We start from the raw sequence: 24,425 nt of genomic DNA, 5'->3' as shown, positions 1-24,425 counted from the left end.
TGGAAAAATTAGAAAGGCATGTTCATAATTGAAGGGAGAATTATTTGTAGCTGGTTTTTTTACCGTTCTCTTAAAGGAATAGCTTTTTGTAGCTGCTGATAGCAATAGCTTGTGTAAAATGAACTGCACGTAAGTATTTTTAAAAAGCATGAAAAAGGAAAGATAAAGATACTTCAGAGTGTATTTTGGAACGGTACAAGGTCTGCAATGTGCATTAGGCATGCATCGGTACCTGCCTAATGCACCCTGTCATGGATTATTGCTCTTGCATAGTTTGAACATTTTCCAAGTTGTTTTGAATGACAATGAGATGCTTTGTTATATAGACATCAGGCTAATGATTCGAATGCAGTTTGAAACTCCAGCACAGAGGTACTCGGATATGAGCATGTGCGCCTCATAATAAAATTGAACAATAGTTACAAAACATAGGAAAATTAGCAGGTGCTTGTGTGTGTAGATGGAAAAATTAGGAAATACTTCTGGAATAATTATGGTCTGGCAGAGACTGCAGGAAAGATTTTTTTAAAATAGGCTTTTCAGTTCATAAACAGATCTTTTCTACAAACATTGCTAATCTCTTTCTGTTCCTACTTAGTCCTTGCTAGGCAGATAAGACTCGTCCAACCTGTTACTTGGTACATGCTGTTATGTAAGTGGAAAACTCAAAAGAATAGGAAACCTTTTAATTTGCACATGATTTATTTGCTGCTGCTTTTATGAATGTATAAAAGAATTTAGGTCTTCAATATTCTTTAATTTTTTCTTAAGCACTAATTAGTTACAGTGCTGTTTCTGTTCATAGCACATTAGGTCTGATTTAGTCAATTTTTTTAGGAAGAATTTTACACACAGTATGTTTCACAAAAAATATTATAAATATGCTCATGTGCTTACTAGGTTGCATGGGGTTAAAAATTCAGGAGGCAGAATTGCACATCTCCATATTTGAGACAGTTTCAAATGCTTATATTGGTAGGTTTTCCTTTTGTTATGCTTCATAGCAAATTAAACAACTGATTACACTTTTTAGAAGTGCAGAAGGCGGCAACAGGCTTTACAATGGTTCTGTTGCCTCAAGAGAATTGATAAAAGACAGGACAAGATAAGATAGGACAAGGGTAATGGCTTTAAAGTGAAAGAGGGTAGATTTAGATTAGACATAAGGAAGAAATTCTTCCCCGTGAGGGTGGTGAACAGGCTGCCCAGAGAAGCTGTGGATGCCCCATCCCTGGGAGTGTTCAGCGCCAGGTTGGACGGGGCTTTGAGCAACCCGGTCCAGTGGAAGGTGTCCCTGTCCATGGCCGGGGGGTTGGAATTAGATGATCTTTAAGTTTCCTTCCAGCCCAGACCATTGCATGTGTTTGTGTGTCACACAAAGCAAGATGGAAATGATGCTGAAGCTGGTACTCCACCGACATGATGTGGTTTGGGGAGTGCACGGGGGCTCTTCGTGGAGAAGCCGCGCTGTGGTTGAGCTGCCTGTGAAATGAGGACACGATGTGCTGTGTGGCAATAGATTTGTGATGTGGCACCTGACGACCGCGTGGCAGTACAGGTGATGGACTTGGGAGCTGCTTGACGGAGTGTGGGCACAGCTAACAGTGGGCTCCTCCGGAAAACCGGTGACTTACTGACTCAGCTGGATGTACAGGGTTGTTACCCACCTGTGGAGGAGTCTCATTTAAAAAGAGAATTAAAATGCAGGCACATGAAGCAGGTGCTCACTAAACATTTCAGTTTCTTTTTTACTGTGTATCTTATTGAAATTCTTCTTTGGTGCAGAAGAGAGCAAAAATGCGGGTTTTGTTTAATAGCCAGTTCTATAAAACCAGTGAACAAAAGAGATGTCCACTTGAATACTTTTAAATGTAGTCTTAAAGCAGAAAATTTGTTGCATTTGACTTCTTGAACCTGCAGTAAACATTTATGTATACTCGAAGAAATTACGGAGAAAAATGGATTGTAAGACTTGAATTATTGATTTAACTTGCAAAATTATTTCACATGGAAAATTAAACACTATTTTTTTCTGAAATGTGGTAGCTGATATAGTCTAGATTTTTTTTTTTTTTAAACTTTGCTGTAACCTACTTTTTTCTTAAGACCTTTTAACTGAGGTAGTTCTTTGAAAGGTTTGTAATTTTTTATGAGGACCCTGGGGAAACAGTAACTGGGTTGGGTGGCAGCCACTGGGCTTTGCTTTACCGAATGCTACTGTGATAGCTCAGGAATAAAATATTTTGTCAGTTGGCGTAAAGAAGCAGTAGGTAGAAGCAATCACAGTATCATTTTGCTGCAATCAGTAAGGTGGAAATGTGTGTGTGAATCAAAATCTTGTAATTATGTGAAAAAAATTAATTAAACAGTTCTGGGAAATTAGCACTAATGGCAAAACCTGTTTTTTCTTGATCCTTTACTTGTTTACTTTGCTTTTTTTCCAACCTGTACCAGTTTGAAACAGCCTTTTGACTTAATCTCTCAGATCTCCAGGATTTGCCAGTAAAAACCCCAGTATTTTAAAGGAATAGAAACCCAATTACATTTTTACATTAAATTTTTTGTAGATTGCTACTGCAAACGCACAGTTCTCTTGCTGCCTTTAAACCTATTACCCATAAAATGATTGTACTGAAGAACAATAACAACAAAAAAAAAATATGTCAAGGCAAAAGCAAATGAACAGGTAAGATAGGTCTTACATGGGGTGGAACGTAGGTTTTATTCTTGCTTTTCCCAGGCAAACCTGGAGCAGTTTATTTGAGGTGCCAGATTTCTGAGAGGAGGAATTCCCGGGCAGATGTGTGCGATGGGAGATTTCATGCAGCACTTCGCTGCAGAAAGCTTTCAAATTCATCAGGCAGCAGCTGATAATCACTTCTGCCTATCTCAGTATGCCTTATCAGTGTTAGAAACAGAGATACTTTGCTAGCAGTGGGTGAGCTGATGAAACATTGCAGTCGTGCACACATGCACACAGCAAAAGACTATCTCTTCTCTAAAAGGCTTGCTGCTTACCACCTAGGAGCTACCCTGTTCCTGTACTTGTAGAGCTGGAATAGAAAGATTTGGCACAGAGATAAGAGCTGAAGTGCAGAGGTACTGGAGGATCCGGTCGTGCTTCACAAAACTCGAGTTTTAGTGCTCTGCCACCGGTTTTACTTCGGTTGCATCATTTTCCTGAGCTGGGATTTATAAGCCAACACTTGAGTTAGATTTTTTTTTTTTTTTTTTAATGTGTCTTAAGTGACTGGGAAAAGCACACGATTGTTTTTATTATGAGCAGAATGCAGATAAAGAAGAGTGAGAAATGTTATGGGAGTGGATGATGCTATAGCAGAGTCTGTTCCTGACAGGTGAGAGTTGTTCCAGCTGCTGTCATCTTGGTGGAGAACAGAACATGTCGAGCAGGGTCTCTAATGGGTGTACTCGCCTCAGTCTTTTTTCTTATTTATAATTTTCTGTGTGCTCATACGTTCTGAACACTGTCTTATCCAAACAAATTGCCACTGCGCTGCTCTAACGTGGCCACATTTGAGTTGATTTGTACATTATTGATTTATGGCAGTTGCTAAGTGCTTTACCTCTGTTTTCATCAAGGGGAAAGAAAAAACACCTTGCAGCAAGCTCCAGGTGCTGCAGGGACAGGGTAAGTACCACTAAAACAGTTATTTCAACAGCAGCTGCTGCTCAGTGGCTTGTTACCTGGTTGCCCAGCTTGCCTGAGCTTGCCCTGTGATACGTTAGGAATAATAAAAGGTGGCCTTTTGTTGATGGGAGACTGACCGCCTTTGACTTTGAAATCCATAAAGATGAGAAAAGGTCACTTCTGAGAAAAGGTCGATCTTGATCTTGTGTTTAGGATGGATTTGCACCTGAAACAGCTGGCTTAAAAGCTGAGCTCTTGCTACAGGAAGATTTATCATAACTGCAGTTTTTAACAATCAGGCTGCAAGTAGCACACTTAAGTAGAAGACTGGTTACTTTTTCAGGAGGCTGTGTACTGTGATAACAGTGCTTTTGCAACCCTGGGTTACTACAGCACATCTGTGGTTACTTAAACAGACACTTTCCCTAGTGAGAGTTGATCCTCGATCACTTCCTTTAAAGTTACTTTGCCTCTGTGTTTATTGTAAGATTTAGACTGGGTGGAGCAAGATCAGCCCTGGAAAGCAACTGCGGCTTGTGTGAATGTGTTTTTCATCTGTATCTATCTTCCTCCTCCTTATCTGAGGAAATCAAAATGAGAGTACATCATTAGCGATAATTTCTCCCTTGCCCATTGACACGTTAATTTGGCAGGTTTCTCAACGTCTGGCATTCTTCTGGAAGAAGCAACCCTGGAGAAAATTCTGACACTTGTTTCTCCCTGTCTTTTTCCTCTCTTGTTTCCTTATTCTTTTCTCACATCATTTTTGCATTAATTCTACAGAAGTGTGTGTGATACTTGGTTGAAGGCTTTGTAACAATTTTTTCCATTTGCAGTATTTGGTAGAAGTCTGGGCTTTGATCTGTCAGCATGTCACGGTTCTTACGTGGGGATCTCTGCTGGCTTTAGGGAGGCAGGTAAAAGTATGTTCATCTTCACGGGTGTAAGTGCTGGTAAGATTGCTCTCCTAGCGTGCATGGCACTTGGTAGGTTAAAAAAAAACACAGAAAAGGAATAGCCATTTTTTTGTGGTGAAGGTGCATCGTAGACTTTTAGGGATATCTTTCGATAGCTGTTGACAATCCGTTGTTTGTAACTAGGGAAGGCTTGCTGCTGGGGAGTAGCTTTTTATGAGAGAAGCCATTATATGTGCACATGAAGTGTTTGATCAGAAATGACCCTCTATGGACAGTATTTTAAATGCGAAACTGACTGCGCGTTCAGTATAAAACCCCTTCTTTCTGTGCTTGTTTTTTGTAGGATTCTGTCAAAGGGAAAAAAATAAAGTACATGGAATTCTTGTGTGCTGATTGTCATACTATGCTGTTCTGAAAAAGAAAAAAGTGTTGCTTTGGTTTGTGTTCATTGCCTTAGAATTATGCATACATGCTAGCCAGAGTTTCTTTGAAGAGACCGTGTCAACTCAGAAAAAATGCTTCTCAAGGTTGGAGAAGCATGGAAGGATAAAAAGCCATCTACCAAGTATTTGCTCCTTAGTAAACTAAATGAACTTATTTAGTGGTGTCTTTTACCTTCTTGTCCACATAATGTCAGAAACTGCCTGTTTCTGGTGGTTTCTTGGGCAATCCAGATGGATTTTTAAGGAGCATAGTATAAGCAGAGAGTGGTGTGAGTTACTACAGTAAGTCTGTGCATAGCAATTTCCAAGATGTTGACAGCTGTCAGGTATGTCAGTGAAAAGTTCTGTTCTGCTCTCGTGAGAAGCACTTTGTGGCGTTGAACCAACGTGGTTGTCTGAAGGGTTCAACTCAGTTGTCCTTAGCTTGATTCAGCCCAGGCAGCGTGCATCTTCTGGTCATTTGGTGGATCTGCTGGGGCTCAGAAGGAAGGTGAAATGTTGCCAACGCTTGCTTTGTCATGTGGAGGCACTTGAGGTGGTGGTGTGGTGGTGGAGGTGCAGATGCTCTTGGCCTAAAATAAGCCATTGTGGAAGGAGTTTGCCTCAGCACATGTGAACCATCAGGAAAACAACATCCAAGACTTGTCAGAATGGGGCCTAAGCTAATGCAAGATGATGCTGGGGCAAATCCAGGAGAAAGCTGAAGAATGATAGATGAAAACTCAAATGTGGTTCTGCACTCAGTGTGGTGATGGCTGGTGCTTAATGACGGCTGCACTAGGAGTCTTGTAAAAAGTCCTTTCTAAATAGCTGGTGAACTTGCGTGCTGAAGCAGATTTTGGGAGGGGCAGCAGGACATGCTTAGAAATGGTGTGTGGGACCACTTGAAAGAGAACAAGTTGAATGGAGTGGGATAAAAATGTTAATTAGTTGCATGAGTGCTGTGGGGGCAGTGAGAAGAGTGGCTGGCCTTTGAAATTTTCCTGTGCTTTGACAATAGATGTTTTCTTTCTGAGCTAAACTTCCAAGCAGACCCAAAGTTTACATTTGGGTAGAAAGGCTACACCCTGTATGTTTGTTGATAGTGCCAAGGCCTTGTATTTACTTCCAGCAGCCTTTGATCTAGGAAAGCGTGATGTAAGTACCTTTTGAAGGGTAAATGTCTTTTCTGTTTGTGTGATCGTTTCCTCTGGCTTTTTTGCAGACAGGTCTTGGGGTGATCATGGGTGACTCAGAGTCCCCTCCCTGCAAGAGCAGGATCTGCTCAGCAGGGAATGCTGTTTCTCCAAACAGACCAATTGTCAGACAAAGCCAGGATGTGATGTGCTCTCAGAGGGATCTGGGTGTACATTTCTCAAAGTCCAAGCTGAGCTGAACCAGATTGGTGTTGCGTCTGAGAGCGTGCTGTGGAAGCAGCTCTGGAGGCACTTGAGTCTATGTGAAAATGATTGCTTGGCTGTGTAACAGGAGCACAACAATTGTTAGTGGCAGAGTGAAGTCTTTGATCTTGGGACAAAGAGTGAAGTTTAGAGTAACTCATTCTTGGCTGTCACCTCTGCAAAGTAACATTAGGGTGTATGTCTGTGTCTTGACCAGGCTAACATTTTGATCCTTGCTGATGAAGTGAGAAGAGACATGGACTCTTCTTGCCTGCAAAAGCTGCCCCTGAGTTCAGTCTGTCACAGCTGGGTCACCACAACCAAAGCTGCTTGGTGTGCAGCTGGGAGGGGGCTCTCGGACCCTGGGAATAGTCCTGGGCTCAGGTCCCATCCTGGGTTGCACATCTAGTGCTGCTCCATCAGTGCTGCAGCCAAAGCAACAGCAGCTTTGTCCGAATCTTTCTGTGCGTACTCAATTACTGAAATAGCACTTGAGTTGCAGATCTTTCCTTAGCTACCCAAAAAGACACGTGTGCCTTCAGGGCTGAAAGGCAGGCACACCACTTACTGGGCATGGGGAAATCCTGAGATGTGTGCCTGATGAATTAGGCTGCTGTATACAGAACGCCTCACCTCTGAGAGGCAGGGTGGTCAGGATTTTTCATTGCATGTACCTGGTGATTTAAATTTTTCACATTTCCTCCTTTGCCTGCCATATCCAGATCAAACAAAGCCTTAAATTCATCATTGTTCCAACACCTTGTCTGCTTTCCTTGTAATTACACTTCACACATCCACACCTTCTTAGAAGCCCTCCTAGTATATTTGCATTTAGATGGAGAATGACAACTTTCGTGTTCCCTGTGTAACTTATAATTAACACCTTTGCTGACAGCGTTCTATTAACAGCATATGCGGGGTGAGGTTGAAAGCCTGGTTGTCTTCAGAGACTTCATTTCTGCAGCATCCTGAGTGGAAAGTCTGCCTCCCGGTTTGTTCAGGCACTTCAACTATGGCGAAATCATTAAGTACTGTTATTGAAGACGACTAAGAAAAGATTGTAGAAAATTTGGAAGGATGCAACAATCACTTCAGTTTATAAGTTGCTGCTGTATACGGCTGTTAAGTGAGGCTGGTCCTCAGTGTGAGCTCCTGCTTTTGTTGGGAGCATCATTCTGCTGACAGAGTCCGACTGCATGCTGTGTTCTGGCTTCTCAGGGGTTCACTGCTTTGGAAGGGGGTCATTGTTCCTGTGATATATTCATCGTGTGAGGCTTTCTGGCCTCTTGCAATCAAAAGCTTTCTGCTCCTGGGGTAAATGGTGTGTCTGTGGAGACCGAGGAACAGTTGACGGGGATATGAGAGCTCTGGTTGCTGCGGAGGGGAGGAGGAATAGGATACCCTGCTGCTCAGGGAATGGCCCAGCTTGGAGAGGTCCTGTTGGAAGCATTTTTGTCTGGAGAGCACCACATCTCTTTCAAAAGTATCCAAGGCCTGTCTACTGCAACATTGCTGTAATGGCCTTCATTTACACTTAAGTAAAATTAGATTTTAATTCAATGCTTGAGGGAAAATCGAAGTCATAAACCTTTCATTTGTTTGCTTTTTTTGAGTAGGTGGAGAAGAGATTGCTAGTGTTGATTATTTGCATCTTTTCACAAGGCTTTTTTCGCTTTTGAGCCATCAGTGGTTTGTAGAGCATAGGCTGAGAAATACTGCTCCAGATCCTGGGCTGTGTTTTTAAGTACATAGCCATTTGAGTGTTTTAGGCTCAGTGAAGGGTTTGTCATGTTTGAAGAACATCTGAGAGTTCCCAATTCCTGCCGAAGTCACTGGGCGCTGCAGGGTCTCAGCCCTTCTCAGGAAACATTCGGGCTTACTCTGGGGAACTGCTGGATGAATAAAGGCCTATTGATGCCGAAAGGAAGCTAAAGCCTTTTAATGGCTGAGTAATGAATATATTTTAAACTTGGCAATAGAAATAGGAAACAAGTAAGAAAGTAAATCCAAAGATTAGTGTGAAAAGGCAGAATGAGAAGATGCTTAATGTTACATAGGTGGAACAGAGTTGTTTTTTCTGGCAAAAGCCAACTTGCCTCCTACTTAAGGAAACTGGCAGTACCCTGCTGCCTGTTATAACATCCCAGCCATTCTCCACATCAGCTTTTTGGTATAATCTAAAGAGCCATGTATTTAAAACATAGGAAGAGGTGTATTCAGCATCATTTTTTCATATGGTTTGAAGGAAAGCTTGCAGCAGTACTGGATTTTCTTGGAACTTTTTTTTTTTCAAAAGTATTTGCCAGGAGGTTTCTTGCAGTCATCGTGGAAGTACAGACTGTGAGGCCTTGCTCAGCGGTCTAACGCTGCTGTCATACAGTCAGTAAACAGGATTGGATGCACTTGTTGAGTTGAAGGAGGGAGAGGAAGCAAAAACTTGTTTTTCAAGTTCCAACTCATTTCTCCAGTGTGAAGATATGTATTTTTGGAAAGCATGTTCCAAAGCTGGTTGATGATGATGCAGAAAATAATTGACTAACTATACCATCTGTTCCTCTTCTGCCATATGTTTTCCTCTTATCATTTGTTTCTGTTCAAACCGTGTATGTTCTATGAAATAGCGTTTGATGTGAAACAAACAGAACTTAAAAATATCCAGCAAGCCACAACTTGATGATGTTTCCATAAAGGAAAGGAAGGAAACATTGGGATGAGGCACTTCTGATGCCTGTTTAATAATAACTTTAATGTCCTCCTTTCATCTGCTTGTCTTACAGTTACTGCCAGGCAAGTTGCTTAGGTGATACAGTGTGAGAGTCGAGCACATCTGTGTTGCGTGGTACCTTTCTGTGCCATGCATTTATCCATGTTTCTTTTCAAGCTGATGAATGAAACTGCATATTTAATGTTTGTAGGTGTGATCCTGTCTGTATAAATGGGTGGCAGTTCTGTGAAGACTTTCAGGGCAGCACAGCTGAGGCACTGCAGTGAGGCTGTTAGTGCATCCTGTGTAATTTCTGTTTAATCATTTGGGGGGGGGCAATGTGACTTGCCTTCAAATTAAACAAGAATGTGTGTCTCAATCTTGAGAAATGTTGATCAGCAACTTCTCATGATAAAAAAGGATCTGTTTTAATGGCGAAAGGGCTTCAATAAATTTGTGATTTCCTGCAGTTGTACTGAAAGGAAATGTTCCCTCTTAATGTTTCAGAGGAAAAGGTTCTGTGCATTCAGAAGGAAGTGGGTGCTGTGTGTGTTTGCATTTCTCCACCCCCTTCCCTGCTGCTGGAATAATTCCTTTTTGGACCCAGCAACATATCTTATTACAATCAAAAATGAAGTAGATTTTTATTTTCATTTTATTTTCATACGGAGAACACAGAGGACAAGAGGAGAGGCAGAGTTTCTTTCCGCACTGCTCTATTTTTTTGAAAATGTTGTCACGGGCTGGATTATCACATATCAGCATTTGAAACTCCATACTAAAGATTATCATGTCACTGAACCGATCTTTTTATGGTTTCTGTTACAGATTCAAGCCTGGGTGATGTTGTGAGTCAGGGTCTGTGCTTTGTGGAACTTTCTGAACCAAATCTCTTATTACTTGAGCAAGTGGACTACCTTCCCCAGCATGTGCTGATTTGAGCCAAAGAGTATTTTACTACTTCAGTGTGTAGGAAAGCATGATTTTTTTTTTGTTTGTTTTTTTGGTTTTTTTTTTTTGTTTCTTCTCCTTGTGGGAGAGGAGGGGAGATTTGTGCATATGCTTACTTGTTTTGGAGCTCAAGAGATCATAAATTTATGCATGTTTGAAGATTATCAAGACTGAACTAATATTTCAGGGCAGACATCCAGTCTCATCTGCCTGTTAGAATATATGGGATATTTGGGTTTGCCTGGTGACATGCCAAGCACAGCCCAGCTGCAGAGCATGCAGCACTATCATAACTCCCAATTTTTGAGCTGTGCCCTTCTGAAGACGAACAGGGTGAGACCATGAAGTCCCCCAGTTCCCAAGCTCCTTATGCATTTGGCATGTTGGTGTTAAGCCTGGAGGTCCCGTTTCCCCAGAGCATTTCCACAAAGCAGTGAGGAAGAGCATGGAGGTGGGTTTGTTTTGGGCTTGTTGTGGTTGTTTGTGTGGGTTGGTTTTGTTTGGTTTGGGTTTTTTTTGCTTTTGTGTGGTGTTTTTTTTTTTTTTAAGTTCTTGTGCTAGGAAAACCTAAATATCAAAGCTGCTAATCTGGAGAGGTTCCTGAAGAAAGAGGAGCTTTGGCACTGGCGCTGTTAGGGCCTGGTCAGCACATTTGTGAGGGAGAGCGTGCAGAGCCTGGCCGGCGGTGTGGCTGCCGGGGTTTCCTGTCATGGCGCCTGGCAGGCCCTGGAGGCCTCCGTTCCCCTTGGCACGGCTCCACGCAGGGCCGGAGCTGACTGCAGTTCTCCAGTGCTTTCTGCCTGGCTTCCTAACACTGAATCTGGGGAAAACTGTGTAGTGGTACAAGTTACAACATAGCCCAGGTTTTCAAAAGCATATAGACAAATACCATAAATCACCTGGTTGATGGCGGACTGAAGCAGTGTCTCTAGATATGTTTGGAGCAGGATAACTACAGGCTTGCATTAAAAATTGGACTTGTGTGTTTACTGCAGATGCTTCTCTTCTGAATTAGGAATGCCATCTAGTGTAATACAACTTTATTTTTTATTATTTTTTAATAAAAGCTTCTCAGTACGAGATGAGGCAGTGTGCACAGGAACTTGGCACCTGTGTGATAAAAATACATGAATTAGAATGAGTTTTAGCTGTTGTCTTCAGGTAGTTCAAGGGCTTGTCTGTAACTTAGAGAAGGGAGGGCTGGTGCTTTCAGCTGCATGAGCAAATACGTAGCTACTTGGTGTTTATTCCCTTATCCTTCTGCTTTTAAACCTGTACCTCCCCCAGTGCACTGCAGCCAGGGGAAAAGTCCTCACAAACATGTATTTGATCCCTTTCAGAAAGGGAGGCAGAGGGTGTATGGCAATCCTGAAGGGCAAAACAGAGGGGAATGACCCCTCTTGACTAGTTGGCTGGATCATCAGTGGTGCGTGGCCGGCAGCTTGGGCCTCTGGTCACCATGAAAGCACTTATGGCATTATGGCAAAATGTGGTGTCCCTTCCCCTCCCTTCTGTCCCTCCTCACTTTCTCTTCACACACTCTTTAGAAAGAATTTATTACTGGGGAGAGAGCTTTGGGGTCAAGGAAGGTTCAGGGGAAGAAAAGGCCTTTAGATGTGTTACAGCTGCTCGTTTTACAGCAAGCGGCATGTAAGATGTTTTATATTCAGTGTCGGGATACATACAGGAAAGATAACTGCTTCTCACTGTAAATATTATCATTGCAAGAGACACAAGTTACAGTTGTTTAGAGTTTTTCTTTTGTTTGAACGTAATCAGGACCTCTGAGGAAAACAGCTTGATTGCTCTGAATTTGGATGCTCGCCAGCCTAGAAATAGCAGGATATCCGTAATCCACATGGACATAGCATAGTATTTTAGTAGAAAACAATTTGCAGGGTCATAATATATTGTCTTTTTTATTGCTACTGTTATTTTTCAAATTTGCAAGTTATGGGCTTCTAATGCTCCAAGTTGGGGTATAGTGGAGATGTTTACAGCAAGATGTAATGTAAAACAAGAACCCCGATCAGTCAGTGCTGACAGCAGATTTTGTCCTGGGAAAACAAACAAAAACAGCCCATGAGGTTTTCCCTAATCCTTCCAACATGTCGAACTGATGTTGTTCTTGCCTCCTTTCCAGTAAGTTTTTGCTCATGCATGTATGTGCACACACATGTTCTGTTTTGTCTTAATAGACTTGATGTCATTGTTAAGAGAGATTGTGGTAAGAGAATGAAATAAATGAGTAGTAATATTGTGCTAAGGCTTTGGTTCAAGGTTAATATTTATGAATTCAAACTTTAGATGTTTGGGGGTTGTTTGGTTTTGGTGTTATGTGGATTTTAAAAATTTTTTTTAAAGGTGCAGAAGCTGAGCTTTTTGAGCTGATGTATAGTGTCCAAATGATGACTTCCCTTCATTCTGCAAGAGGTCTGCTCATGTGTGCCCTAGGTCAGGCCTGTTTTGCATGATTGAAGAACACACTCTCATTGCCCAACACAAAGTCCATTGAAACCAATAAGAAGTTTTTGCTGATTTCAGTGGGCTTTGGCTCACTCCTCTGCTCTGCAAGTTGAAACAACAAAACAAAACACAAAACCTCTCGGTCAGAATTTCCACTTGTTTGTTTTGCAGCAGAGTCTCAGTGTGGAGTGATTCATCCTCTCACTGCTCTTCCATCTAGAGTATTGTGTGCGTTTTATTTGTTTGTTTATTTTAAGAAAGTTGATCTACATTATCTACTTGGTCATAAATCTTACGTGAAGGAGCTGATTGGGGAGAGTATTTTGTATTACTGCTGAAAGGTAGACAAGCAGGGGGTAGGGAAGTCATCACAAGGTATGATGCTTGACTCCCGTAGTGTGCGGGGGCTGATACTCAAAGTCCTCGGCGCTTTACAGGAATGGCCACTACTACGGTAGTGCACCTTGAAAGATCTTCAAGTCCTATTGGATGTGCCTTACTAAAGAATAATGCAGACTGTAAAGTGCTGTGGTATGCTGCAGTTGTGATGTTCGAGTTCTTGAAAGGTAACTGAGGTAGTTAAGGAGGTCAGGAATGGGTCTATGAAAAGAGAAGTTACTTTTTGAGCCTTGACAGTGTTCCCCAAGAGACTTGTGTTTGACCTTGTAGCTTTTATGTCTTTCTCCATCTCCTCAGAGCCATCTAGTCTCTTACCTGGGAAGATAAAATGAGATTGCCTCATTTTAAAGCAATCTGTTTTAAAAACTGATAGATTGGCTGTGGCTTTTGTCCTTTTGTATTGTGTAGATGAGCTTTTAAGATAATTTCATTTTTTATAATCTTGGGCTTCAGCAGAGAGCTTTGCCAGCTCAGCAGCTTGTCTGCAAGAGGCCTGGATCTGGTGTGTGCAACAACAATCTGCAAACTGCAGTAACAAAATCTATTTGGGGGAAAGCTAGCACAATTTCTGTGTGTGCTGTGTACCCTGGCCAACACCGTGAGTAACTTAATAAGTACTAGAGAGAAGGGAGAAAAAAAAACAACGCAGTACATATATTTGGTGTTGCAGTTGTATTAAAAACTACTGTGTAGGTCTGAGTGCTTTGGTATTCATGGTGTGGATCAAGACAGAAATAGTAATAGGGTGGGCTGAGATGTTGGCAGTTTTGTGCAGGCCAAAATATATATGTGTATCAAAAGACACCAAGGGGCAGAAGGAGCTTTGCTCCCTTCAACACAGTTGTCACACTTGTAAAAAGCAGATCTCCCCTTTGTGTCTTTTGATTTCCTCGATGTCCCACTGTCAAATGATGAAAATTGTGGCTGAAGAACTGATAGAGAAAAACACGACAGGGAAAACAGCTGATGCTCAAGGAAATGGTGAAGAAGTTTTTTGTAGAAAACCAATTCCAGCCTGAGATGAAATTATGTCCGAAAGGTGTGTATTCTGCTTTCCCCGCTTGCTGTAGTTTGTGGTGAAACAAAAGTAAATGGGTGGCATGAGGCTTGGGTAAACCAACCTGCATTTTGTATGAACTTCTGTTTGTAATCTCAGATCCTGTCTCCTGGCAGTGCCAGGAGGAGGAGTTAATACCAACTTTAAATTATCCTTTTGTCAATGACATAGTTTGAAGCTTTTGAAAGGAAAAAGTCAAGATGGGTAAGGGAGAGATGGACCTGAGCGCCTGATTGCTGTAAGAGTCTTGATGAATCCAGATCAGAAGACCTCCTTGTAAAAGAGTTGTGGAATTTGTGAAGGGAAGATACTGACTACAGGTGGAAGAGGCTTGGGAAATGGCAAAGAGCCAAGACTGCCACCGAGGGCAGTGGTTTTGTTCCTCTGCCCTCCCTGTTGTGTTGGCTTGAGTGCTTGTGGGGCCATAGGGGAAATGGACTGGGGACCAGTGGGGGAAGAGGAGCTGATCCAGGTTGAATCATGCCCATTTAAAAAAAAAAAAAGTTTGCTTTACAGTTGGTGCTGGTGTTCCTGAAACTGGGACGTGTTGTCAAACACAAATTGGTGAAGAGGAGGTTTCAGATGTTTCCTTCACACTAAAAGCCAGCGTCTTAGCTGTTAAAACCATCTTTTGGGGCTTTGTTAAGGGAATTTTTTTTGAAATTTGTATAAAAGATATTTATAGGGTCATTTTTTACTTCCTGGAATGTTTGGAAAATGGTGCTTCATTCAGTAAAAATTTTCCAGATAACTTGAACAGATCTGTTTAAAAAATGCTGTCTAGTTGAAATGCGTTCACTTCAAAAAAAACCCCACTTGCATACAATTTCAAGCAGTAGATGTAGCCAAGATTTCTTCTAGTTTGCCTTGGAATCGCTCTGAATTTTTTGTCTTCTACAGTTGGTATCACCCATATCTGGCTGCGCAAATCTTCCCCTGCACACACCAGGCAACAGACCAGCTAACCGATTATAGACATGAAATTGCTCACATGCAACATGACATCAGATGCACAGAGGAAAATGTTTCTGTTATATAGTTTGTAACACAAGGATTGAGTATATTTACTGATTTTATTTTTTTTTAGAATTATTTGCATTTTTTGCAGAAGTGGGGCACATAGAGCTTACTGGAGACTTCTGTTTTGCTATGTTTGGAAACAGTTCAGCCCTAACGAAGTTGGAAACTATTTTAAATGTGCATAGTCTAACCCCTGAATATGTTTTTCTGTGTCAGTGGCACAAGTACATCCTTGCTGTGGTTCCATATATGGAAGTTTGCCATTTTCCAGAGCTCCCCTTGAGTCAGGAAGCCCCCTCTGCAGTAGTCGGGCCTCCTGGTTAACTGTGACAGCAAAGCCAGTTGTCTGCCTCTCCTTTAGGGATGATTAAACTTTCAGTAGATGATTATGTGTGGGTGGTATTTGAGAAAATGTCACTGGTGGGGAAAACAAGGCTTTTCCCTTCCAGACTGGGACATTTGAGAAGTTGAATGTATGGAGAAGTGTATAGGAATTCTACATATGTAGTAGACTATGCAGTAGAGTATAAAGAGGAGAGAAATGCCTGCATCCGCATACTATGCCTGCATGTTTTTTCCTCCCAAACATCCATAAATATCAGAGCAATGGATTCCCTTATTTTGCACTAATATTTCACAGAGGAGCTGTAGTTTCCAGAATCTGGTTTTCCTTGAAGTCATCCTGTGCCTGTTGTGTCACAGCTTTGATGCTGTTTTGATATGTGGCTGACAGAGTTGAGTGCGTGTATATGGGGTTCAGGTGGAGTGGAGGGATTCTGCCAGGTGTTTTACAAATTCCTGACACTTTAAATACATTTGTGGGATTGCTTTAAATGCAACTACATGGTTTGCCAAGTAATCAGGCTTCCAAATGTCCATTTAAAGTAGAGGATAAGTTTTCAAGCCTGTTTATAGTGTAGGTAAAGTTTAATCTCTGAAAGTGGCAACACCTTCGAAATAGGGGATTCTCTGGATTTTGAAATTACTTCCATGCTTGACGTATACTGTTGTGTGAAAACCACTGTTTCTAAACAAAGTAGATACCTGTTGATAACACTGGTGTGAAGTGTTAACCCTGCTTTCATTTTCTCTTTCCTAAAGCTTGTACAACGAGGACAGAAACTTGCTGCGTATTCGAGAGAAAGAGAGACGGAATCAGGAGGCTCTGCAAGAGAGAGACATATTCCCTGAGAAGACTCCCCTCTTTGCAGAACCCTACAAGGTAATAGTAGAGTGGTGCGTGGTGGAGGGAGAGGAGAAAAGAGGTTTGGGGTAGAAGAGGAGAGCTGTGGCCTCTGTGTACAGTATGGGAGATGAGCAGGATACGTGGAAACACAGCACCTTACTATCTGCTCATCAGGGTACATACTTAAAGCTCTGTAGATGATGGAAGTGCAGTGTGGACTTTGGGTTGGGCAGGGCAATTTGGGGGCCTCCTGCAGTCTGGGAGTTTTGAGGGAGAGTGCTCAAGAGCAGCTTGGCTGCCTGTCTGCAGCTGTGGTTGGAACAAACTGGTCTGATGTCTGTGTTCCTGAAGAGTGCAGGAACACCTGCAGCCTTGGCGCAGAACAGCTAATACTGCCTAGAGCAGTCCCACTTGCTTTGAAGAGACTGCATGCAGGATCAACATGAGCTTGCATAACTTGATGCATGGTAATTAAAATAAGATCCTGAAGAAAGTCTCTTCCTGAGCTGGATCTCTTGGGGCAGAGGGTCACTGCTTTTAAAATTTCCCCTGTCCTTCTATTGCAGACCAATAAAGAAGATGAGTTGTCAAGCCGAATTCAGAACATGCTGGGCAATTATGAGGAGGTCAAGGAGCTTATCAGCAACAGATCCCATCAGAATCTCATAGGGATTCCAAAAAGCGTTGCTCCTCTGATTCCACAAGGAAAGCCTGATCACCCATACTTCCCTGAAAAGACCAGCCATACATCAACATCTTCATTCCACCATACAACTCGACATCCACACATGGGACCTACAGTTGTAGCTCCTCCTCCTCTGAGCCACTCCATGCACTACCAAAAGGCACAGTCCAGAACAGAACCAGCTTCAGGTTTGCACGCCAAGAGTCACAGCTTATCCAATGGTCAGAGCCAAGGTCAAGAACACAATCGTGGTGGCCAGGAAAGTCATGCAGGCTTTCACCACAAGAGAAATGACAGGCGTGCAGTTGGTGAAGGTCGTCCTAATGAACTGCAGGCCTCCTTTCTGGCGCTTTCTCCATTACTGTCATCTTTGTCTTCTCCGGTGGCCCCCCTGTCACCTCTACATTCCAGCCAGCATATCAATTCCAGGTCGCAGAACAGCAGCAAAAGTCATGGGCCGACCTACAGTCAAACAAAATCATCTCAGGACCTAGTGGCAGGATCACAGGAGAAGGAAAGTCGGGACAGCTCAGCTGTTAGCCTGACTAGCACCACTCAGCCTTCCTCTCAGACTTTTCCCCCGCCTTTGCCATCAAAAACCAGTGCAATGCAGCAGAAACCAACTGCCTATGTCAGACCAATGGATGGCCAAGATCAGGCGCCAGTTGAATCACCAGAGCTCAAACATCTGCCAGAGGAATACCATGGAGAACCCTACGAAAAGATCTCAGATTTGAAGGCGAATGCCAAAGCCAAACTATCCAAACTGAAAATCCCTTCTGAGCCCATGGAGGTGAGTGCAGCTCTTGGGGGGTCCCTGCTCACAGCAGGGTAAGTTCAGCTGTGGGAGCACAGGTCACTAAAGAGCAGAGGCCACCAGAAGCAATGATGGCTGTGCACACATTATCACCTGTAGAAGGTGCATTTTGAGGATGACTTTTGCTGACCTGGGTAAGATGCCTGTTTGGTATGATTGTCATGATTCTGTGGTTTTCTCAGTGAGGCTTGAGCAGGTTTTATGGTTAGAGAGACTGCTTTCCTTGCTGTGATTTTTGTTTTGCCTGTGTAAGATTGTTGCAAAGGAGAAGGGGGAAATTATGTGCTGAGAAGGTCAAATGGTGAAGCACCTGCAGTCGGGACATGCAGAGTGTCAGTACTCAGTCTGAGTACTGTGGGGTGTAGAGGCCCCAAATCTTCACCTGAATATTGGGACAGCTAACTGTGGTCACCTGATAGGCTGAAGGTTTTGGGACTTTCTGATAAGTGACCGCGAACACCAGAAGGTTCTCCTAAGTAAGTTTGCAAGATCTCACTTTAGACCATCAGGAAAATATTGATATGGACAAGAAACATTCTCCAGGTTTCCGCCAGATGGATTTAGCCTAGCTTCTTCAGGAAACATGACACCATTCTGTCTCCTGCTTCATCAAATGCCTTTTGAGCAAGTTCTGAAGATTTAAGTAAATTCAGTGCAAAGGTGGAGTTATCAATGATAAGCAAGATGCTAAAAGTTGTATAAAATTTTGCCCCTGAGCAAAGACGACAATGTCTTTCTTGTCCCAACTATGAGCGAAATGAGCAAAACTCTGCTGCATGTCTGTTCCTATCAGCAGAAAAGCAGCCTGGGCAATGAACTCAAGTAAACCTTCCTTCTGTAATAGCTGTAACACTTGTCCTTTCTCTACTAAGGACTGGGAAGGGAGTTGCAAAAGGCATGGGATGGGAAGCTGCAGTTGTTACACTCAAGAGGTGGCACTTGGGCCAAAGACCAAAATGTGTTGAAAGTAAATCTCTGGTTCTTCCTGCTCATCTGAGAGCAGCTTCTTCCTCACATTTGTTATTTTCTTGAAATGCTAGCTTCTTCATCTGCCCCCTGTTTATAAATGAAGAACATTTTAGATTTCCATCTTTAGTGTGAATCTGTGGTTTCAAGCTGCAGTTAGATTTCTGTCATCAGGTGCTCTTTCGTCTTTCATTCTGTTCATTTGGTCATTTTCATGAATTGCTCTTTTCCAGGTTGAGACATGTCAATTGGTTGCATCAAGGCTGAGTGCAGGGAATTGCAGATTAGCAGGTGCAGTTCAGAACACGATGCTGTTGTTCTTGTACATAAGTGGCCCTCTTAATAGAGGGAAGAAAACTTCTGAGAATACAGATATTTTGTATAGTTCTCCCTGGATTTTGAGTTGGTTAGAGATCATATGCAATGTGTGGTAGAGTCTGGCACAGCTGAGCAGGGTTAGATTTGTCTGGTTTAGCTTTCACTGGAGAGAAAAAGGGCAGTAGTCAGAGTGGTTGGGAAGGCTTTTCTGAAGATTTCAGAAGGCATCTCTCACCTGTGTTTGGGCTGTGCTGTGAAGTGTAGTGGCTTCCAGGTGTGGTGTTTAGGGGAGGGGAATGGCTGGAAGCATGCTAGCTTCTTAACCAGGCAGTTGAGAAGCAGTTTTTTCCTTTATCATTGTTTTGGTACAGCAAAATTCCTTGTTGTACTCCATCAGTTTTTTGCTGACCCCAAGACCTCCTATCTAATTTGTCATGGAGGCAGAAGCCTCGGATTTCTCAGACCTGCTGTAGGATAAAGCAGCTTGAAGCTTGTGCTGGTAAAGCAGTTGAAGAGGACGAGCAGCACTGTTGCATGTGTGGTGTTCAGCAAATGCCCCTTGTTTCAGCTTTGCTGAGGGACCGGCGCAGATTCTGCCAGCCTTGTGGCTTGACCTCCTGCAAATGCGGAAGCACTCAGTTCCCAGGTACATTTGGCAGTTTTGCCATACTCATCCTTCAGCTCTTAGAATGTTGCTGTGCACAATGGGATGTGGGATCCCACAGCACTGACCTAAAGCAGCTGGGTGAGGGGAGCTAGAGAGATAGCTTTCAAATTGTTTTGCCTTTTTATTACAAAGGGAGGGTGGGGGGCGCGGTCTACATTTTGTGGAAAAGGGTGTTGTAGGATTATTTGATCAGCTGCAAATAACTGTAGGCCATTTCTTGTGGAAAATGAGAGGAAACTGGCAAAAAGACATTGTTGAGAAGTTGTGAAAATACTTTTGTGCTGAGAGACTTCATTTGCTTTGAAGTAGGTTTGGCGTTGCACAATTCCTCAAAATAGGAAGTGCAATGTGGTCTGCATTTCCTTATTTGCTTGACTGGGTATTTTACTCCTGGGGGAGAAGTAAAGCAGAACAGGGCCTTACCTTCTGCATTACCCATTACCCAAAAGATAAAGGGCATTTCTGGTTTTAAAACTCTTTGTAATGCCTGTGGTTTGGGTGTAGGGGTTTTAAATTTTTTTCTTTTGTTTGAGAGAGACCATCCTTATTTTTCAGAAATGAGACTTCCTTATTCTCTCCCAGCTCTCCCGGTCCTGTTTCTATTTTCATCCTCTTTTCCCATCTTTGTGCTTTTTATGTCGTCTTGTGTATCTCTGTTTTAATCTGATTTTTTAGATAGGGCAGCATTATCTCTGGTGCTGTATGCTGAACGAAACTTCTTTCTCACTTTCTGTTGAGCACAGGACTCTGAATCCAAATCCCCATAAAAATCCTACGGCTGCCGGAGCATAAGTAGCATTACCTGTGCCAGTGTGGGAGTGCTACTGGATCTGTGGCAGAGTAAGAATACAATAAAAAGAGAATTGAAGCTAATGAAAGAAATGGTTCTGCACAAGCCAAACCCTTGGTTTAATTATATACTTAGTCCTTTTCAAAGCTGATAAATGAAACCTTTTGTGAATATGCTGAATGATCCTTGTTTGGGGTAGGTATCTTTAAGGCTGTGGCGTCTGACTGTTTTCTATGTGCAGGTATTTTGGGTAATGGCTCTGTAAGCTCTAGTGAAAAATCTGTGACTTCCTGCTTGTGTCAGGCTTGTCATTCTCATATTTAATTCTACTTGGTTTCAATGATTAACATCCATTTGATGATACGATCTTTCAGCACTAAAGCCTGGAGAGCAAAGAGGAAGAACCGGTGTGGTTGCACACCCGGGTATATTCCCTGTGTGTTGGATATGCAGGATGAGAGGTGACTGGGGAACAGAGCTGGGCTGGTTTGCTTTTGGGAAACATCCAGTGAGGTATGTTGCGTGGAGGTGAACAATTCCCCCAAAGGAAGGATCTTGGGAAGGCTAATCAGGGCATACTTTGCCAAAAGGTTGGGCCTCCCTTTTGTTTTTGGTGAAACAGGAGCTGCAGGGAAGCTCCTGCCCTCCCGTGACCCTGACAGTGAATAGGTCTAGGCCAGCAGAAACTCTCCTGTTCTCTTCTCTCTTCCTCCCAGCAACTGGGAGCATGGTTTTACACATTTTGTTTATGCTCTTTGGCCTCAGTTATACTGAACAGCCGCATGCCCAATACAATTTTCCCCGTGATGTTCCTTGACATGACTTAGGAAAGCCATTTCTTTTACCGCGTTGGCTAATTGAATTTCTAAGGCATATGTCACCTGCAGCTGTGAATTTGTTATTGACAGCTTCTGTTCATGGCAACACTGACAAGTTAAGCCTTCCAGTCTGAATAGACAAGCAGATTCACTGTAGAGTGAATTAATCCACTGGATAACTGTGCAGTGACTCACTTTACGTTCACACAAAGACATTGAATGGCTCTTTCCCCTCTTCCCCAAATAAAAACCTTCACTTGCAAACATCATTCCCTTCTCATTAAGGCATTTTTCCAAACTTACTTTGAGAAGACTTAAAAATATAACATACATGAAGCTTAGATGTATCCCTTTTCTTATTATGCCAGGTTTTACCTCTTCCCCTAGCCCCTAAACAAAGATGCTTTTAAAGCTGTTGTCTCTTTTCATATCTTTAGGAGAGCCACAGCACCAACAGAGACCCCTGTATTGCCTCTATTGACAAAGACTGTGATGTCTTCAAGGGAATTGGCTTGACGGCAAGGCCGAGATGAAGTGAGGCTGCCTTGAGAGAGAGTGTTTATAAAGCCTAAAGCATTACCAAGGGCATAGTGTCTGTAGGAATGTAAAGCACTTGATGCTCACCGAAGATTTGGCTTTGTTTTCCTGGCAGTTTCATAACATTAGGGAGCAGCTCCTTTTATCTCACTTAATGAGACATCATTGGACTTTCTTCTTTCACCTGGAAATGAGGAAACAAATAGGGAAGCAACCAATTTTTAAAACAAACAAAAAACAAAACTACCAATAATCAATTAAAAAGCCTGGACATATTAAGTCTTTTTGGTAATACTGTATTATCCTGAAGCACAGGGTACATACAAGATTGCTGTCATCAAGCTCTGTTGACCTCAGTAAACATTTATGAATGGTCACCTGTTAAAACATGATTGGTGCATAGTATATAGAAATAACTAAATACCTAGAAAGAAGTTTAGATGACAAAAATAAATAGATAAATAATTTTTCACTGACCTGTTCATGGCAGCTCTTCTGGCTCTAGCGGTCAGACAGGTGCCCTGTAAACTTGAAATAAATGTATTGCTGTAATCCTGTGTCCTTTAAAAATGAAAATCTTGAAAAATATATATAGTGATGCCATTTGGTCATACCTAATGAATACAAGAATATTTAGCATTAAGCTACTATAATCTTCTTTCTACCAACCTTATACCTATTTGTCATGTATTGAATAGGACAGAGATTAGTGATATAGAGTTTTTCTCTCCTTCCCCTTTGTTTTGCTTTTTTGATTCTTTCTTTCCCCCTGCTTTGCACCAAGAAAGAAGTAACAGGGTGTTACTTCTGCATCTCCCTTGCTGTCCTCTTTGTGGTCAGAAGTGCCTTATGTGATTGGAGAAGGATTTCCTTACTTCATTGGCAAATCTGTCTTTTTGTTGGTGTGTGACTGTTAAAGAAGCAGATCAAATGGTGATGACAATTGTTACTACTAGATTTTTAATGTTTGCTTGTGGCCTCTGGAGCAAAGAGCGCTCTGCAAGAGCTGAAGGGTGAGGGCACGTGGGGCAAGGAGCAGGTGGTTGGTTCAAAAGCCAAAAGGACATCTTGTGTTGTTACTTCAGTTGAACCAGACTCTGATGTTCAGAGTTCATGTGTCAGACTGCAGAAGTCATAAACTAGCAGTAGTCTTGTTCATCTTCCTCTTTGTGATGCTTAGAGAAGGCACATTCAGGTCCAGTGTTCAACTAGTGACTCTCGGCTGCAAGGCTTTCCAAGTTCGAGATCCTTGCTTGTTCACTGGGCTCCAAGGTGTGGGCTTGGCTTTTTTGCAAAATACTAAATATTAGGGGACTTTTTGTTTTTCAAGAGAGATAAATAGTGCATAGCGCTACGTTCAGCCATCAGGCCACCAGAGATGGGTAGTTTGTGCTCTTGTTGCTTGGAAGTCCAACTAGGGAGCGTCAGGGTAAGGAAAGGAACAGGGAGCCTGCATCCACCTGGAGTGTGTGGTGAGGAAGGGAAGGAGAAGATGCCAAGAAACAGAGTTTCTGAGAGAGTGGTTGAGTCCTTGCCAGCTTCTTCCATCAGGCATGGATGGACTTAGCTCTTTGGCTTAAACCAAGCTCAGCTTCCCTCCACAGAGTGTCTATGGGCACCATTGCAGAATGTTTGTCCAAATTTGGTTGGTAAATCCATCACTTTGCAAAGCAACAGGAGACTGAGAAAGAGTAGTTAGATGGGGATTTCAAATCCTGCAGAGAGCAAGAGCAGGATAGATAAGGTCCATAAACTGCCTTGCATCTTTCCAGATGACTTTAAAAGTTAGTGTGTCATCCAGAGTGCTGCGAGCAACTTGGGTTTAAAAGAGCTGCCACAGCATATTAATCACTGGGAAGTATTTTGGTTGAGGTATTTTAGGTGGTTGTTCTTCCTATGAAGGGCATGTGATCAGCCATCCTTACCAGAATCAGTTATGATTCCAGCACAGCATTTAGACCGTTGCCTTTCACTTTGGCCACTGTGAAGAGTGCTGTTTTTAAAAAGAGGAGACAAAAAAACCCCAACAAACCAACAAACACCCAACAAAAGAAAACCGTAGTCCTCTGCAGTTTGCGAAGTCAGGAGCCAGCAAGCTGAATTTAAGGAGAACTTAAGAGCACTTCTGTTGTCACTATTGCTGTTCAGAACAAAATTAGTGCTTATTAAATGTTGTCTATGTAAACAGCCACTTCTTTTCTGCAATAACCCATTTTGTATCAATGGTTGTGTGTCAATGAGTAAAATGCACATCCAGCAGTTTTATGTAAGAGTAATTTTGCAAACCTTCATGTGTACAATGGGGACAAACACACATGACTGTTGCGAAGGTAAGTGAATAAATGTCTGTAGAAACATTCAGATGTAGTCATGCGAAAAAAGTGGTATTGAAGTGAAATTGATAACCCTGTCTTCAAAGCACAGTGTTAGTTGTGGGCTCTGGTAACTAAAGCAAGAAGCAATAGTTTGGAATTGAGGAGAAAACCAGCAAATGCTGTAAGTTGCTGTGTCTAATGCAACAAATCGCAAAACATATATATGACAAATTCTCACATTTCTCCTGAGCACTTGACGTTGTCAGCTTAATATTCTTGAAGTGCAGGGCAGCAGCAACGTGTGGATCGGGACAAGTGCCTAAGTACATAAAAGCATTAAG

General features: G+C 42.4%; 1 protein-coding gene across 2 annotated transcripts in view; it reads left to right on the top strand.

Annotated features, from left to right (window-relative positions):
* AFF1 (ALF transcription elongation factor 1) overlaps positions 1 to 24,425 on the top strand; it is a 106,047-nt gene that overhangs the window by 15,202 nt on the left and 66,420 nt on the right. For both annotated transcript variants that reach the window (XM_065633433.1, XM_065633432.1), the window contains exons 2-3: positions 16,087 to 16,207; positions 16,738 to 17,649. In XM_065633433.1, coding sequence (XP_065489505.1) covers positions 16,087 to 16,207; positions 16,738 to 17,649 — 1,033 coding nt within the window. The remainder of the gene's footprint in view (positions 1 to 16,086; positions 16,208 to 16,737; positions 17,650 to 24,425) is intronic.

The sequence above is a fragment of the Caloenas nicobarica genome, chromosome 4 (genome assembly GCF_036013445.1).
Source record: "Caloenas nicobarica isolate bCalNic1 chromosome 4, bCalNic1.hap1, whole genome shotgun sequence".
Classification (NCBI taxonomy): Eukaryota; Metazoa; Chordata; class Aves; order Columbiformes; family Columbidae; genus Caloenas; species Caloenas nicobarica.
This window is presented reverse-complemented; position numbering and strand designations above follow the sequence as displayed.